The sequence below is a fragment of the Asterias amurensis genome, chromosome 6 (assembly GCF_032118995.1).
Source record: "Asterias amurensis chromosome 6, ASM3211899v1".
NCBI lineage: Eukaryota > Metazoa > Echinodermata > Asteroidea > Forcipulatida > Asteriidae > Asterias > Asterias amurensis.
In genome coordinates, this window is record NC_092653.1 from 17,913,338 (window position 1) to 17,932,696 (window position 19,359).

Sequence of the window (19,359 nt, forward strand, 5' to 3'; positions counted from 1 at the left end):
GAGGGAGTCGTTTCCCACAATGGTTTATACTATCAACAGCTCTCCAATGCTCGTTACCAAGTCAGTTTTAAGTTAATATTTAAGCCAAACGTGTACCTTCCCTTTAAAGGCTTGATGTTCTGCAAACCATGTAAAGTCTGATTTTGATTTTTTTATGGCCCTTAGAAAACCATCAAATTTGTTATTAAACAGAATGAAAAGTCTATGATAGCATCTACCAGAGGTACCTTTAGGCAAGCCCTTGAACTCAAGAAAATTCTTCATACACTTTTTTTTTACTGCCAAGTATCATGCCTATATTTAGAATGTTAAAAGTTGCTTGGTTTGATGCGAGATCTCGCTGGTGATGTTTTTCTTACGCATTTTCTTCGTTCATTGCAATCTGACCACCAATCCGATTTGGCCTTAGAGGTCGACCAATGCAACAACACAGCATGTCTTGAAGACCTTTCCGAAACTTCTTGTATTTAAAAATGTAAATGATGGGATTGATCACAGAGTTCATGTTGTAAACCAAGAGAAGTAAGGCATATGTGGTATGAACTTGATCAGTGTAGGAAACCCATGTCCCGAAGACTACAACGGTATAGAGAACAGTTGGCGTCCAGAACACAACCAGTGCACCCATGACAATCTTAAGCATGCTGATCACATTCTGTCTGGCCTGTAAAAGTTCAAGGGCTGCTCCTTGTACATTCTGTTGTTGGAGTTGTTGAGCACTTCTCTTGAGAGTGGCTTGGATCTTGTAGTAAGCCCAACTCATGAAAAGGATGGGCAGAAGGTAGCTGAAGATAGCAGAAAGAGTGGCAACAATGGGAAAACGTACTGAGTCGTTATTAACGACACATGCCAGAGTGATATCCTTTTCAGCATCCATTGTGAAGAGGAAGGGACTTGATAACAAAATCGACATCAACCACGAGATGAAAATGATCAACTTCACCTTTTTAGCGGACATCAATCGTGGGTAGTGCAGTGGATGTACTATTCCAATGTAGCGTTCATAGGTCACCAGACACAGACCATAACTTGAAGAGTAGGCTGTTGTATAAGAAATAAATAAGCTCAGAGTAATACATAGACAGTATATTTCTCTTCCAATGGAACTTTCAATGCTTAGTCATATTGTGGATGTTTTTGGTGCGAAGGATGACCAGCCAAGCTAGAGTGTTGAGAATCACTCCAATGATGCCTTGAGCCATTGACAGCTCAGCAGTCCAGTCAGATCCCTCCACAGCTCCTAGAGTATTGTTATCTACGAACATCTTTGACATTGTCATTTGAAAATGGCTGGTGCTTGTCAGTGGTGACTCTATGAGAACTTTAAGGCAGGAACTTCATCTAGTCTAAACAAACTTGTCTTTGGTCACAAAATGTGACTTTAGTGAAATACAGTCCTCCAAAGCGCCTAAGTAGAGAATTTAGAGAATCTTTCATATGATTCCTGCATCAGTGGACGACACCCAAGAAAGATACAGTCTGCAAGAGTCGCTTGCAAATCTGAGGGTCTTCATCAGTTTACCCTGTCACTTTGTTTGAATTATTTGGAAAAGAGGCGTGTATCACTTATAATACACATTGTTAAAACATGTTAAAGGTACTTTATTCGATTGAAAAAAAGGGAAATACTTTATTGTTTCTTCTAAATCACTGTCAATCCTATTGTTTGCTCATTCTTCAAACAGGCAGAATGTTATAAAGAGATTGTTTACTAAAATGGGTATCAAGAGAGCTACATAGATATTGGTTTTTGCTGATTGGAGTGCTGTCCAAAAGGTCAATGCTGTGCTTAATTTGTGATTTGAGTTTGCAGTCATGCCTTAAGTTTGCATTAACTTACATGTATTAAAGGCAGTTGGCACTATTGGTAATTACTTAAAATACGCATTAGCATAAAACCTTATTTGGTAATGAGTAATGGGGAGAGATTGATAGTATAAAACATTGTGAGAAACGGCTCCGTCTGAAGTAATGTAGTTTTCGAGAAAGAAGTAGTTGTCCACAAATTTGATTTCGAGACCTCAGAATTAGATTTTGAGGTCTCGAAAACAAGCATCTGAAAGCACGACAAAGGGTGTTTTTCCATTCATTATTATCTCAGAACTTCAACGACCAATTGAGCTCAAATTTTCACAGATTTGTTATTATATGCATATGTTGAGATACACCAAGTGAGAAGACTGGTCTTTGACAATTACCAAAAGTGTCCAGTGTCTTTAATAGACAATAAAGTGCTGTCAGTTTGTAGGTCTGAAATGACATCTTTGGCATGAGTTGAATTTACTGATTGCTCATAAGTGCTGTCAGTCGAGTCCTAATAACTAAAGTACACAGCTACAATCAAATACATCCATAATGAACCTCAACAGAGTGGGACTATTTCCATGGCAGCCTGAATTTTAGTTGACATTGATTCTCATGAGAGAAGAAACACTCTGCTCTTTTCCTGAAGACGAGCAGAGTATACTGTTCGAAAGGTCGAGACCAAACCGGCTCTTTTCAAAGCCAACACTCCTCCCAACAGAGATTTTACACATGGTTGTATCCGCAAGTTTAACATTTATTAATATTTTCTTCTTAATTTTCCCACACCATGCAAAGCTTCAAACAATACCTAAGAAACATAATGTCTGATATGGATTATAGCCTATCCTTCATTGATGGTTACTGATCTAAACATTTGTATTAGGAGTCTAATTCTAAGATGTTGCAATTTGGTCTTTACATTCAAAATGAGATTTTCTTACGGCTTATTGATGCCTTTTTGTTAAAGGGGCTGTGTCGTCAGCATCAAAGTGGCTCTCTGGCTGTACATGTATTCACTCTTACCCAGCCGAGTAATATGCCTGTGAATTTTTTTTACAGGACTCGGGGGAAAGTACTGAGTACTGTATAAAGGGCTTACACACATCGGTGTAAAGGGTACAAACCAAATTTAAAAGAGAGGTTTCGCAAGCGTGCGGATACAGATACAGATACTGTACGGATATGATTACCGTATCCGTTCACGCCAGCCGCATGTTGGATTTTGTTTCGCAAAATGTAGGTATGTGTCACTTGAGTGCGCTCGCATTCATCATGAGTGATTATCCTGACAAGCATGACATATAGAAACCCTGTGTTTTATAATAATATCAAAGTCTTTTACATATAGCGCACATACATGTACCTTCCAACAAGGTACTCAAGGCGCTTAGTGTATACATTTATCATAGAGCTAGAGCGCTAACTTGCTCTGCGTTTTGAAGCCACCCTGGGCGCAGACATGTTTGATGTGTTGCGTGACTACGGAACGATTTTAATTCACATTGGCGCGTTTTTTTACATTCGGCGTGTGCGCTTACATACGCGACTGCCCATTTGCGTCTGTCCGCGCTACGAAAACTGTAAGTTCGACTTGATTGACGTACTTAAAAAAGCATACGCGCCTTTTAAACATGACGCTCCCAGTTTGTACGCTCATCAGCAGATTGTGCGTTCACATTTGCTGCATTTTTTGGTTCGATGACACATAGAAAAGAACAAACACACTATCATGCAAATAGCCGTACAATTGCCGTACAAAATTTCAAGCTTTTGTATTGCTTTGTACATAAACATGGATGCGCCCACACGGTTTCAAAACCTTAGTGCATGTATAACGGGGTGTTAGCGCTCTAGTCAATATATATAGCTCTATGACATTTATACAGAAAGATAGGTTTTGAAAGTATGCATTCTGAGACCCAATTACAGTAATTTGTAGCACCTTGTAAGGGTTTGCAAGGTGCTACACATTGTATGTTGCATTTAGCAGCCACAGCCAGGAACACCGGGGCGAACCCCTTCTCTTTTCGAAAAGTGCACTGGGTTCTTTTACATGCGTTACACAGCACATAGGACAAACGGCTTTACGTCCCATCCAAAGGACGAAGCAATGGTTAAGTGTCTTGCTTAAAGGAATGTTACAGAATTGGTAAGAAAACAAAACCATGAAGATCACAGATTTACATCAAACTTACACGGTCTAATGATGATGATAGTAGAAAACATTCCTTGAAATATTTCTGCTTGAAATGTCATATTTGATGAGAAATAAATAATTTAACTTTGCGTTTGGAGTTTATCTCTCAGTGAGCGTTTTATTCATCTTTTTTTTTGCACTATGGTCATGAAAAATGTGTATCGTATTTTCCTGCGGATAAGACGCTCGGCGGACAAGGCGCAGGACGCTAAAATGACCAAAAAAATTTCAAACGTCAGCAGACAAGGCGCACCGCCGCACAAGGCGCACGTTTAACCGCAAACAAAAGAACACCTGGCGCCACCCGGTGTCGGTACATTGACACAAAGACGTAACTTGTTCCTTTGAGAACCTACGTATACCGACCTTTATCCAATCAGCCAACGCTGTATATTGTAAATAACATAAAGATCGGCCCAATCAGCGGGCAGAAACCATGGTCCACGCACTGTCTGAAGTTAATTTTATTTGCAACATGAACACAATGCCTCCCTGGACACATCCGACGTCCCCACAAGCTACGAGGATCCTTGCTGATACAGATACATTGCAACGACAGACGGACGTAGCGTGTGGGTGTAGTAATGTATCCTCCGGCCGGGATGTCGCTGCATGCACATTAATATGCACATGTACACAGTGGATTGCGCTGCTCAATCTCGAGATTGCACAACAGATGTTGGAGACCATGTGGGCACCGTATTGAACGATGTTCGCCGACGGGTTGCGCTAAGCCGTCGCATTTGCGCTGCCTGGAAATGCGCCAAAATTCCCACGTGACTGTGCGGATCCAAAGCATGCCCAGACATAGCCTGATCGTATACATACGCAGTCAAATTCCATTGCGGACTTGAGAGCAGTGACTCTTGGGCATCTATATCACTGCACGTTCATTATATCCAAAGGGAATCACTGGATCTAGCGGCAGGGACCTTCCGGATAAAGACAGGGGCGCAGTCTAGCCCAGACACGTCGAGTCTTGTCTCAATGCGTTTATTGCTGGTTCACGTAATTTTTACCAATAGAGGGCGTTTAACCTCACGCTATAGACCTTAGACCTTATCGCAAATACCAACGCGCAAGCGCAGACTGTTGAATGAGGTGCATTGTGGGATAGATATGAATCAAATTTTGCTACCAGCAAGACCACAATGCACCTAATTCCAAGCTTTACCTAATTCCAAGTCTGTGCTTGCGCATTGGTATTTGCGATAAGGTCTATTACAAAGTTCCAAAACGCCCTCTAGCGTTCAATGTTTCTTGTATTTATTGTCACACTCACAGTAACAACGACTATAGGCGTGATATCTGCTTTTGTGTTGCGTGATTAAATTTACAGACCTTGGAACGGTTGCGTTTTGGGGCTAATTTTCTGTGTCGTTTTGAGAGATTTTCAAGTCTTAACTTGGACATCGTTGATTTTACAGGCAAGTTTCATGCAAGGGCAACCATGATTTTAACAACCGTTCCTACCCGAATTTTTGAAGCAATAAAATAAAACAAACCCTCAAAGTTTACCACACAATAGCGGTTGGGTGAATGACGTTTGTATGAAGTTATTGACTGTCCATCGTTTTCGGAACGAATACCCGGCCACACAGAAAAACGTTTGTACACTGCCGACGTCTGTTGGACCGAAAGCTAGACGCATTGCGGCATTAATGGAATGAAAGCACGGTCATGGGGAATAAACACGTTGCAGCATTGTTGGAATAATTGGACCGTCTGGGGGATTGCGGCATTGTTCGAACGAAAATACGGTCACAGTGTCTGAATAGCCTTGTTCGACCGCATTATTGAGTAAGGATTCTTCACACAAAGATCGTTGATTTGAACTGGACATGAAGGTATTTTTTATTTCACGTAGTGATCATCAAAAAAATCAATCGTCAGCAGACAAGGCGCACCGAAAGATAAGACGCATCGATGTTTTTGGGGTCTAAAAAGTCAGATAAGACGCGTCTTATCCGCAGGAAAATACGGTAATCGTTTTTTCACTATTTTCTCGTGACCAAGATGGCGATCAATCTCAAACTTCTACAGGTTTGTCAGTTTATGTATACGGTGGATTACATAAAGTGCTTTCACTGCCAGCAACAGTTTTGTTAGCAAAACCAATTCTGTAATGTTCCTTTAAGGACACAAGTGTCACGACCAGGGGATTCGAACCCACACTCTGCTGATCAGACACCTCAGAGTTTGAGTTTGGTGCTTTTATGCGCTCGGCCGCGACACTTCCATCAGTGCAAAATTCAACATCTAACATGGTTGACATTCATTTTGGTTTTAACATCTATTAAAGCAATCGCACAACATCGGTAAACAGTTTTGTCCAAACTTGTCCAACATATATACATGTATAAAATAACATACCTGTTCAGAAAGTGTCCAATGGCTTGCAATCTTCTAATGTTGATTTTTTGGCCCTCAGAAAAACCATCAAATTTGTTATTAAATAGCATGAAAAGTCTATGAAAGCCTCTACCAGAAGTACCTTTAGGCAAGCTCTTGTACCCAAGAGAATTCTCCATACTTTTTTTTTACTGCCAAGTATCATGCCTATATTAAGAATGTTAAAAGTTGCTTGGGTTGATGCGAAATCTCGCAGGTGGTGTTTTTCTTACACATTTTGTTCGTTCATTGCAATCTGACCACCAATCCGATTTGGCCTTAGAGGTCGACCAATGCAACAACACAGCATGTCTTGAAGACCTTTCCGAAACTTCTTGTATTTGAAAATGTAAATGATGGGATTGATCACTGAGTTCATGTTGTAAACCAAGAGAAGTAAGGTATATGTGGTATGAACTTGATCAGTGTACGAAACCCTTGTCCCGATGACTACAACGGTATAGAGAACAGTTGGCGTCCAGAATACAACCAGTGCACCCATGACAATCTTAAGCATGTTGATCACATTCTGTCTGGCCTGTAAAAGTTCAAGGGCTGCTCCTTGTACATTCTGTTGTTGGAGTTGTTGAGCACTTCTCTTGAGAGTGGCTTGGATCTTGTAGTAAGCCCAGCTCATGAAAAGGATGGGCAGAAGGTAGCTGAAGATAGCAGAAAGAGTGGCAACAATTTGATAACATATTGAGTCAGTATTACAGACACATGCCGTAGTGTTGTCCTTTTCAGCAACCTTTGTAAAAAGGAAGGGACTTGATAACAAAATCGACATCAACCACGAGATGAAAATGTTCAACTTCACCTTTTTAGCGGACATCAATCGTGGATAGTGCAGTGGATGTACTATTCCAATGTAGCGTTCATAGGTCACCAGACACAGACCGTAAATTGAAGAGTAGACTGTTGTATAAGAAATAAATAAGCTCAGAGTAATACTTAGACAATGTATTTCTCTTCCAATGGAATTTTCATGGTGGTGAATGCTCAGTATTGCCCTATCCAAGATTATACTCAAACAATAAAGACTGTCAGTCACAGCAAGAAACGCCAGCAAATAGTTAGTCATATTATGGAGTGTTTTGGTGCGAAGGATGACCAGCCAAGCTACAGTGTTGAGAACTATTCCAATGATGCCTTGTGCAATTCCAAGCTTGAGGCTCCATCCATATGCCTCTGCTGCGCCTAGTAAAGTGTTGTTTTCTGCTGAATTGTTTGCCATCATCATTTGAAAATGCTTGTACTTATCACTAGTGGCTCTGTGTGTAAACTCCAGGGCAGAAACTTTATCAAGTCTTCACAAATATTTTCTCTTCAGTCACAAAAAGTGATTTTGTGATGGTCCTTCATGGAGCCTTTCTAAGCAGAGTGTTAAGAGAAACTCGCGTGTGATTTCTGTATCAGTGGACGACACCCAAGAAAGATTCAGTCTGCTCTCTGAATGGGTCTCCACCAGTTTTATACCTTGCCACTCGGTATATTTCTTTCAGAATGAGCCACGCATCACTTGTGATTGGAGAATAACGTCAATGTTGTTGAAGTTAAAGACACTGGACACTATTGGTAATTGTCAAAGACTACATTGTAGCCTTCACAGTTGGTGTATCTTAACATATGCATAAAATAACAAACCTGTGAAAATTTGAGCTCAATCGATCATCGAACTTGCGAGATAATAATGAAAGAAAAAAACACCCATGTCACACGAAGTTGTGTGTGTTTAGATGGTTGATTTCGAGACCTCAATTTCTAAATCTGAGGTCTTGAAATCAAATTCGTGGAAAATTACTTCTTTCTCGAAAACTATGGCACTTCAGAGGGAGCCGTTTCCCACAATGTTTTATACCATCAACCTCTCCCCATTACTCGTCACCAAGAAAGGTTTTATGCTAATAATTTTTTTAAGTAATTACCAATAGTGTCCACTACCTTTAATCCTGCTAGAAATGTGATTTAAGTGGTTTTTAGGGAGTCAAACTTACTGTCATTAGTTTTGTTTACTTTCCAGATTTGGTTATTAAAATTTGATTACCCTGAACAAAACTTCCCTCAAGTAATTTGATTACAATTTGTGTGTTGATTGGAATCCAGTCCAAAATTAAATCTCACTAATTAAGTGGTTTTGGTATTTACTTTCAATCCTCATTTTTACTTTAATCTATTTTATTTTATATAGATTAATTGATGAAGAGCTCTCACTCTAAACATTTAAGATAAAATTGCCTTTTACCATGTTTACTGAATGAGTTTTTGAACGACAATTTTATTATGTACACAACTTATATAAAAAGCCATTGATACACTCCCGTTGCCCATGTAATCGTCAAACCCTAAGTTGTTGTCACAGAACAGAGCGATCAAATATAGGCATTTGCATGTTAGATTTAATATTGTCCGGTACAATGAAGTGCTTAAAGGCAGTGGACACTATTGGTAGTTACACAAATTTTGGCATTTGCCTCAATTTTCTGTTCTGTGATTAGATCACTTACTGTTGCATCTCAAAGGTAAAACAGCTACATGATTCTACAGCCTGGTTCATACTTCCTGCGAATGCGAATGCGGTATGAATGTTGACGTTACGCATTTGCAACAAGTACTTCGCAGCAGTTGAATTGTGCTCATCTCTTGCGAAACATTCAGTGCGAAGGCATAGATGAGACGTTAAATTCACTTCGCATTCACGGAAGGTTTTAACATCTATTAAAGGAAAGGTACATGTTTGGTAATTGACAGAGACCAGTGTTCTCACTTGGTGTATCCCATCATCAGCATAAAATAACAAGCCTGTGAAAATTTGGGCTCAATTGGTCATAGAAGTTGCAAGAAAATGGTGAAAGAAAAAACACCCTTGTTGTACGAATTTGTGTGCTTTCAGATAAGAATAAAAGACTTCTAGCTAGAAGTCTTTTATTATTTAAGTGAGAAATTACCTCTTTCTCAAAAACTACATTACTTCAGAGGGAGTCGTTTCCCACAATGGTTTATACTATCAACAGCTCTCCAATGCTCGTTACCAAGTCAGTTTTAAGTTAATATTTAAACCAAACGTGTACCGTCCCTTTAAAGGCTTGATGTTCTGCAAACCATGTAAAGTCTGATTTTGATTTTTTTATGGCCCTTAGAAAACCATCAAATTTGTTATTAAACAGAATGAAAAGTCTATGATAGCATCTACCAGAGGTACCTTTAGGCAAGCCCTTGAACTCAAGAAAATTCTTCATACACTTTTTTTTTACTGCCAAGTATCATGCCTATATTTAGAATGTTAAAAGTTGCTTGGTTTGATGCGAGATCTTGCTGGTGATGTTTTTCTTACGCATTTTCTTCGATCATTGCAATCTGACCACCAATCCGATTTGGCCTTAGAGGTCGACCAATGCAACAACACAGCATGTCTTGAAGACCTTTCCGAAACTTCTTGTATTTAAAAATGTAAATGATGGGATTGATCACAGAGTTCATGTTGTAAACCAAGAGAAGTAAGCTAAATGTGGTATGAACTTGATCAGTGTAGGAAACCCATGTCCCGAAGACTACAACGGTATAGAGAACAGTTGGCGTCCAGAATACAACCAATGCACCCATGACAATCTTCAGAATATGGATCACATTCTGTCTGGCCTGTAAAAGCTCAAGGGCTGCTCCTTGTACATTCTGTTGTTGGAGTTGTTGAGCGCTTTTCTTGAGAGTGGCTTGGATCTTGTAGTAAGCCCAACACATAAAAAGGATGGGCAGAAGGTAGCTGAAGATAGCAGAAAGAGTGACAACAATAGGAAAACGTACTGAGTCGTTATTAATGCCACATGCCAGAGTGATATCCTTTTCAGCATCCATTGTGAAGAGGAAGAGACTTGATAACAAAATCGACATCAACCACGAGATGAAAATTATCAACTTCACCTTTTTAGTGGACATCATTCGTGGATAGTGCAGTGGATGTACTATTCCAATGTAGCGTTCATATGTTACCAGACATAGGCCATAACTTGAAGAGTAGGCTGTTGTATAAGAAATAAATAAGCTCAGAGTAATACTTAGACAATGTATTTCTCTTCCAATGGAATTTTCATGGTGGTGAATGCTCAGTATTGCCCTCTCCAAGATTATACTCAAACAATAAAGACTGTCAGTCACAGCAAGATACGCCAGCAAATAGTTTGTCATATTATGGAGTGTTTTGGTGCGAAGGATGACCAGCCAAGCTACAGTGTTGAGAACCATTCCAATGATACCTTGTGCAATTGCAAGCTTGAGGATCCATCCATATGCCTCTGTTGCGCCTAGTAAAGTGTTGTTTTCTGCTGAATTGTTTGCCATCATCATTTGAAAATGCTTGTACTTATCACTAGTGGCTCTGTGTGTAAACTCCAGGGCAGGAATTTCATCAAGTCTTCACAAATATTTTCTCTTCAGTCACAAAAGGTGATTTTGTGATGGTCCTTCATGGAGCCTTTCTAAGCAGAGTATTAAGAGAATCTTGCGTGTGATTTCTGTATCAGTGGACGACACCCAAGAAAGATTCAGTCTGCTCTCTGAATGGGTCTCCACCAGTTTTATACCTTGCCACTCGGTATATTTCTTTCAGAATGAGCCACGCCTCACTTGTGATTGGAGAATAACGTCAATATTGTTGAAGTTAATCCTGCTAGAAATGTGATTTAAGTGGTTTTTAGGGAGTCGAACTTACTGTCATTAGTTTTGTTTACTTTCAAGATTTGGTTATTAAAATTTGATTACCCTGAACAAAACTTCCCTCAAGTAATTTGATACCAATTTGTGTGTTGATTGGAATCCAGTCCAAAATTAAATCTCTATGATTAAGTCGTTTTGTAATTTACGTTCAATCCTCATATTTACTTTAATCTATTTTGTTTTATATAGAGTAATTGATGAAAAGCTTTCACTATAAAGATTTGAGATGAAATTGCCTTTTACTGAATGAGTTTTTGAACGACAATTTTTATTACATGTATGTACACAACTTATATAGAAAGCCATTGATACACTCCCGTTGCCCATGTAATTTTCAAACCCTACGTTGTTGTCACAGAACAGAGCGATCAAATATAGGCATTTGCATGTTAGATTTAATATTGTCCGGTACAATGACGAGCTTAAAGGCAGTGGACATTACTTAAAATAATTAGTAGCATAAAACCTTACATGGTAATGAGCAATGGGGAGAGGTTGATAGTATAAAACATTGTGAGAAACGGCTCCCTCTGAAGTAACGTGGTTTTCAAGACGGAAGTAATTTTCAACCAATTTAGAGACCTCAGAATTAGATTTTGATGTCTCCAAATCAAGCATCCGAAAGCACACAACTGTAGGTGTGACAAGGGTCTTTTTTCATTCATTATTATCTCGCACTTTCGACAACCAATTGAGCTCAACTTTTCACAGGTTTATTATTTCATGCATTTGTTGAGATGCACCAAGTGAGAAGACTGGTCTTTGGCAATTACCAATAGTGTCCAGTGGCTTTAATCACAAGTTACATTGAAATTTGAGTTCCTCAGGCTAAAGAGAAGTTGCTATGTCACATGATTCTGTGCAAGCTTTTACGTAGTTACATTGGTTTTCCCCATAGAGCTATGTATATTGACTAGAGCGCTAACTTGCTCTGCGTTTTGAAGCCACCCTGTGCGCAGACATGTTTGATGTGTTGCGTGACTATGGAACGATTTTAATTTTAAGAGAACACACATTGCTGCGATTTGTTTACATTCGGCGGGTGCGCTTACGTACGCGACTGCCCATTCGCGTACGTCCGCGCTACGAAAACCGTAAGTTCGACTTAATTGATGTACTAAAAAAAGCATACGTGCCTTTTAAACATGACGCACATGATACGCAGTTTGTGCGCTCGTCGCAGCAGATGTTGCGGTTACGTTTGCTGCATTTTTTGGTTCGATGACACATAGAAAAGAACAAATGCACTCTCATGCAAATAGCCGTACAATTGCGGTACAAAAATTCAAGCTTTTGCTTGGTTTGTACATAAACATGGATGAGTCACACGGCTTCAAAACTTTAGTGCGTGTTTTACGGGGTGTTAGCGCTCTAGTCAATATATATAGCTCTATGGTTTTCCCTAGAATAGTTCACTGGGGTTTTCCTCTGAAACCTAAAAATGCAATTGTATACAGTTATTAAATAGCATGAAAAGTCTATGAAAGCCTCTGCCATAGATACTTGTAGACAAGCCCTTGTACTCAAGAAAATTCTTCATACACTTTTTTTTACTTTCTAAGCAGAGTATTAAGAGAATCTTGCCTGTGATTTCTGTATCAGTGGACGACACCCAAAAAAGATTCAGTCTGCTCTCTGAATGGGTCTCCACCAGTTTTATACCTTGCCACTTGGTATATTTCTTTCAGAATGAGCCACGCCTCACTTGTGATTGGAGAATAACGTCAACATTGTTGAAGTTAAAGACAGTGGACACTATTGGTAATTGTCAAAGACTAGCCTTCACAGTTGGTGTATCTTAACATATGCATAAAATAACAAACCTGTGAAAATTTGAGCTCAATCGGTCATCGAACTTGCGAGATAATAATGAAAGAAAAAAACACCCATGTCACACGAAGTTGTGTGCGTTTAGATGGTTGATTTTGAGACCTCAATTTCTAAATCTGAGGTCTTGAAATCAAATTCGTGGAAAATTACTTCTTTCTAGAAAACTATGGCACTTCAGAGGGAGCCGTTTCCCACAATGTTTTATACCATCAACCTCTCCCCATTACTCATCACCAAGAAAGGTTTTATGCTAATAATTTTTTTAAGTAATTACCAATAGTGTCCACTACCTTTAATCCTGCTAGAAATGTGATTTAAGTGGTTTTTAGGGAGTCAAACTTACTGTCATTAGTTTTGTTTACTTTCCAGATTTGGTTATTAAAATTTGATTACCCTGAACAAAACTTCCCTCAAGTAATTTGATTACAATTTGTGTGTTGATTGGAATCCAGTCCAAAATTAAATCTCACTAATTAAGTGGTTTTGGTATTTACTTTCAATCCTCATTTTTACTTTAATCTATTTTATTTTATATAGATTAATTGATGAAGAGCTCTCACTCTAAACATTTAAGATAAAATTGCCTTTTACCATGTTTACTGAATGAGTTTTTGAACGACAATTTTATTATGTACACAACTTATATAAAAAGCCATTGATACACTCCCGTTGCCCATGTAATCGTCAAACCCTAAGTTGTTGTCACAGAACAGAGCGATCAAATATAGGCATTTGCATGTTAGATTTAATATTGTCCGGTACAATGACGTGCTTAAAGGCAGTGGACACTATTGGTAATTACACAAATTTTGGCATTTGCCTCAATTTTCTGTTCTGTGATTAGATCACTTACTGTTGCATCTCAAAGGTAAAACAGCTACATGATTCTACAGCCTGGTTCATACTTCCTGCGAATGCGAATGCGGTATGAATGTTGACGTTACACATTTGCAACAAGTAATTCGCAGCAGTTGAATTGTACTCATCTCTTGCGAAACATTCAGTGCGAAGGCATAGATGAGACGTTAAATTCGCTTCGCATTCACGGAAGGTTTTAACATCTATTAAAGGGAAGGTACACGTTTGGTAATTGACAGAGACCAGTCTTCTCACTTGGTGTATCCCATCATCAGCATAAAATAACAAGCCTGTGAAAATTTGGGCTCAATTGGTCATCGAAGTTGCGAGAAAATGGTGAAAGAAAAAACACCCTTGTACGAATTTGTGTGCTTTTAGAAGACTTCTAGCTAGAAGTCTTTTATTATTTAAGTGAGAAATTCCCTATTTCTCAAAAACTACATTACTTCAGAGGGAGTCGTTTACCACAATGGTTTATACTATCAACAGCTCTCCAATGCTCGTTACCAAGTCAGTTTTAAGTTAATATTTAAACCAAACGTGTACCTTCCCTTTAAAGGCTTGACGTTCTGCTAACTAAAGTCTGATTTTGATTTTTTTATGGCCCTTAGAAAAACCATCAAATTTGTTATTAAATAGAATGAAAAGTCTATGATAGCATCTTCCAGAGGCACCTTTAGGCAAGCCCTTGAACTCAAGAAAATTCTTCATACACTTTTTTTTACTGCCAAGTATCATGCCTATATTAAGAATGTTAAAAGTTGCTTGGTTTGATGCGAGATCTCGCTGGTGATGTTTTTCTTACGCATTTTGTTCGTTCATTGCAATCTGACCACCAATCCGATTTGGCCTTAGAGGTCGACCAATGCAACAACACAGCATGTCTTGAAGACCTTTCCGAAACTTCTTGTATTTGAAAATGTAAATGATGGGATTGATCACAGAGTTCATGTTGTAAACCAAGAGAAGTAAGCTAAATGTGGTATGAACTTGATCAGTGTGCGAAACCCTTGTCCCGATGACTACAACGGTATAGAGAACAGTTGGCGTCCAGAATACAACCAGTGCACCCATGACAATCTTCAGAATATGGATCACATTCTGTCTGGCCTGTAAAAGCTCAAGGGCTGCTCCTTGTACATTCTGTTGTTGGAGTTGTTGAGCACTTCTCTTGAGAGTGGCTTGGATCTTGTAGTAAGCCCAACTCATAAAAAGGATGGGCAGAAGGTAGCTGAAGACAGCAGCAAGAGTGGCACCAATATGAAAATTTACTAAGTCGTTATTAATGTCACATGCTGTAGTGTTGTCCTTTTCAGCATCCATTGTGAAGAGGAAGAGACTTGATAACAAAATCGACATCAACCACGAGATGAAAATGATCAACTTCACCTTTTTAGCGGACATCAATCGTGGATAGTGCAGTGGATGTACTATTCCAATGTAGCGTTCATAGGTCACCAGACATAGGCCATAACTTGAAGAGTAGGCTGTTGTATAAGAAATAAATAATCTCAGAGTAATACTTAGACAATGTATTTCTCTTCCAATGGAACTTTCATGGTGGTGAATGCTCAGTATTGCCCTATCCAAGATTATACTCAAACAATAAAGACCGTCAGTCACAGCAAGATACGCCAGCAAATAGTTTGTCATATTATGGAGTGTTTTGGTGCGAAGGATGACCAGCCAAGCTACAGTGTTGAGAACCATTCCAATGATACCTTGTGCAATTGCAAGCTTGAGGATCCATCCATATGCCTCTGTTGCGCCTAGTAAAGTGTTGTTTTCTGCTGAATTGTTTGCCATCATCATTTGAAAATGCTTGTACTTATCACTAGTGGCTCTGTGTGTAAACTCCAGGGCAGGAATTTCATCAAGTCTTCACAAATATTTTCTCTTCAGTCACAAAAGGTGATTTTGTGATGGTCCTTCATGGAGCCTTTCTAAGCAGAGTATTAAGAGAATCTTGCCTGTGATTTCTGTATCAGTGGACGACACCCAAGAAAGATTCAGTCTGCTCTCTGAATGGGTCTCCACCAGTTTTATACCTTGCCACTCGGTATATTTCTTTCAGAATGAGCCACGCCTCACTTGTGATTGGAGAATAACGTCAATATTGTTGAAGTTAATCCTGCTAGAAATGTGATTTAAGTGGTTTTTAGGGAGTCGAACTTACTGTCATTAGTTTTGTTTACTTTCCAGATTTGGTTATTAAAATTTGATTACCCTGAACAAAACTTCCCTCAAGTAATTTGATACCAATTTGTGTGTTGAATGGAATCCAGTCCAAAATTAAATCTCTATGATTAAGTCGTTTTGTAATTTACTTTCAACCCTCATATTTACTTTAATCTATTTTATTTTATATAGAGTAATTGATGAAAAGCTTTCACTATAAAGATTTGAGATGAAATTGCCCTTTACTGAATGAGTTTTTGAACAACAATTTTTATTATATACACAACTTATATAAAAAGCCATTGATACACTCCCGTTGCCCATGTAATTTTCAAACCCTACGTTGTTGTCACAGAACAGAGCGATCAAATAAAGGCATTTGCATTTTAGATTTGAATATTGTCCAATACAATGACGAGCTTAAAGGCAGTGGACACTATTGGTAATTACTTAAAATAATTAGTAGCATAAAACCTTACATGGTAATGAGTAACGGGGAGAGGTTGATAGTATAAAACATTGTTAGAAACGGCTCCCTCTGAAGTAACATGGTTTTCAAGAAAGAAGTAATTTTCAAACAATTTTAGAGACCTCAGAGTTAGATTTTTGATGTCTCTAAATCAAGCATTTGAAAGCACACAACTAGGTGTGACAAGGGTCTTTTTTCATTACTCCCAACTTCGACAACCAATTGAGCTCGACTTTTCACAGGTTTATTATTTTATGCATTTGTTGAGATGCACCAAGTGAGAAGACTGGTCTTTGACAATAACAAATAGTGTCCAGTGGCTTTAATAATCACAAGTTACAACGTAATTTGAGTTCCTCAGGCTAAAGAGAAAGTTGCTTTGTCACATGATTCTGTGCAAGCTTTTACGTAGTTACATGGGTTTTCCCTAGAATAATTATTCACTGGGGTTTTCCTACGAAATCTAAAACTACATGTAAAACACCCTTTATTGTCTTCTCTTCACTTAGGTAATCGGTTAGTACAGTGATTAAATTCCCTTTTCTGACAGTCCTTGGCTCACATCCAGAATTAATAAACAAAAAGACAAGGGAATTCCAGGCCTTTAAAATCCAGGCATAATACTCATCAAGCTGAGATCGGATTTCAGAAAAGTCTCATAAAAGCCTATACCATAGTGACCCACTCTGTGAAAATGAGTCGCATGTCGCCCAATGCAATATTAAGTTATGGGCAGTTTAAAGTGGAAAATGTCATCGACAAAAAAACAAAAAAACAAAAATCTTTTTAAGATCTTTAGTTGCATGGTTAACCTTTAGAACACTTACTTTTAGGCAATAAAGCTATGAATACAACAATTTTGTGATCATACTTATGTCAAATTTGTATCCTTTTGCACACAGTGGTAGTTTAAAATATCATTTTACTTGTAATTCGTTTTTCACAAAAAATGGTGTAGTGGCTAATTTCAAACGGGAGTAACTCAGCAGCGCGATACACCCCAAAGCTTAGACACATACCAAATTACTGCTGCTGATGTGTTCTTTCCAGCCGTGCATATAACTCAATTCCTGAAATTGCCTACATCTGACTCATTTTCACAGAGTAGGTCACATATGTACAGTATATGTGGGCCAGCACTTGTAGACTCGGCACCCCTGAACAAAGATATTGACAAAATGGGGACACTGCCAACATAGGGCTAGATAGCTCAGCTGGTAGACAGCCGGCAAGTTAATCCTGAGGTCGTTGGTTCGCATTCCACTATAGTCAATTCTTTATTTAACCCCCAAAATAAATAAAATTTTCCATTTTTTTTCCAAGAGCGAAAAGTACAAAGCCCTTAATGGGCAAGCGCCTTCATATTTGTGTAATCTTTTAACTACAAGGTATTCGTCTAAATATTGTCTTCGTAGTTTTAATGACACTTCCATTCTCAGTTACCCACTCTGTAAAACTAAAAGTACTCTGGAAGATTGCGCTTTTGAGTGTGTTGCTCCTAAACTGTGGAATGCTCTCACACATGCAATCAGGATCGCCAACAATACTGGTACCTTCAAAACATTGCTCAAAACCCAATCATTCCGCCAGGCTTTTTATTTTTATGGCCTTTTGCCGACTGCCGTTTAATTTCTGTTGTTTGATTGTAACTATTGTTCTCGTAATTTTCAGTGTAATTTCCATTTTTAAATCTTTTTAAATTATTGTTAATGTCTGTTAATTGTTGTTCATTTGTACATATGTTTTATGAAACTTGCGCATAATAAATGAATAAATTTTTATTTTTATATTATATCAATATCATGCCCTGAAAACTGACAATTCTTCAGCTGCGCCACACATCTGGAACTCTCTACCACTTAATCTTCGATCTTGTCTTTGTACCATAAAATTCAAATCTCTTCTCAAAACTTATCTTATGTCACAGGTTTTCAAGGACTAATTTTGTTTGTTTTGTTTGCTTGAACACCCAGCAGGTTGGATACGTGTGCATTACAAGTCTTATTATTATTATTATTATTTATTAATTCATACTTTCCTATCATCTCTAATCTCTTTCATCAGGCTCTGGCGGACGAGTCCGAGTTTGTTCGAGACACAGCCCTCCGTGCCGGCCAGCGCATCGTCCACATGTTTGCCGAGACCACTATCTCTGTCTTCCTCCCAGAGTTGGAGAAGGGCCTGTTTGATGAGAACTGGAGGATTCGTTACAGCTCGGTACAGTTACTTGGTGACCTGCTGTATCGAGTCTCAGGAGTGACGGGGAAACAGAGTACAGTGAGCGGTGAAGATGATAACTTTGGTACTGAGCATTCCACCAAGGTAAGTAATAAGGGAATAAAAGGGTAGCTTCTATTTATTTCACGGCCGTTCAAAACAGGCAGGGTCGAATTGCAGTGTGACAAAGGCCCTCGCCGAAGTTCATGAATGCCTTTTTGGTTAAAAGGCGTTAGAAAATACAATTATTGACACTTTAACAATTAAAAAATCTGAGGTTTGAAAAAAAAAAAAAAAAAAAAAACAACTTTGCTTTGTGTAATCAGCCCCAGACCATGAGTCAAACCCACATTCTGTAAATTACAGAACCTGAGTCTACCACCCTAGATCGCTCGGCCACGACACCCTAGAACACAAGAACAACTTCCCCGAATATTTGAGATATACATGTAAATTGGCAAATGTATTTTGGGTGTTTGAGTTTTTTTAAGTTCTGTTTTGTAATATTTGAGATTTTTTTAACAAACCTAATGCGCCTTATTTTTGACCGCGCGAGGGCGCTAAAAATAGTACTTTTATCACTTCCGGGGCTATACGCGATTCGCCTTGCACAGATTAATAGGCGTTCTGTCACTTTTGTTGCACCGTAGTTTCAATTTGCTCTAGAGGTGGATTATAACGGCTCCTTTAAAAGTCTTATTGTCCG

General features: G+C 38.7%; 1 protein-coding gene across 1 annotated transcript in view; it reads left to right on the top strand.

Annotated features, from left to right (window-relative positions):
* Nucleotides 1–19,359, top strand: part of LOC139938131 (stalled ribosome sensor GCN1-like) — a 114,651-nt gene that overhangs the window by 73,129 nt on the left and 22,163 nt on the right. Inside the window, exon 34 of the mRNA XM_071933509.1 lies at nucleotides 18,501–18,758. Coding sequence (XP_071789610.1) covers nucleotides 18,501–18,758 — 258 coding nt within the window. The remainder of the gene's footprint in view (nucleotides 1–18,500; nucleotides 18,759–19,359) is intronic.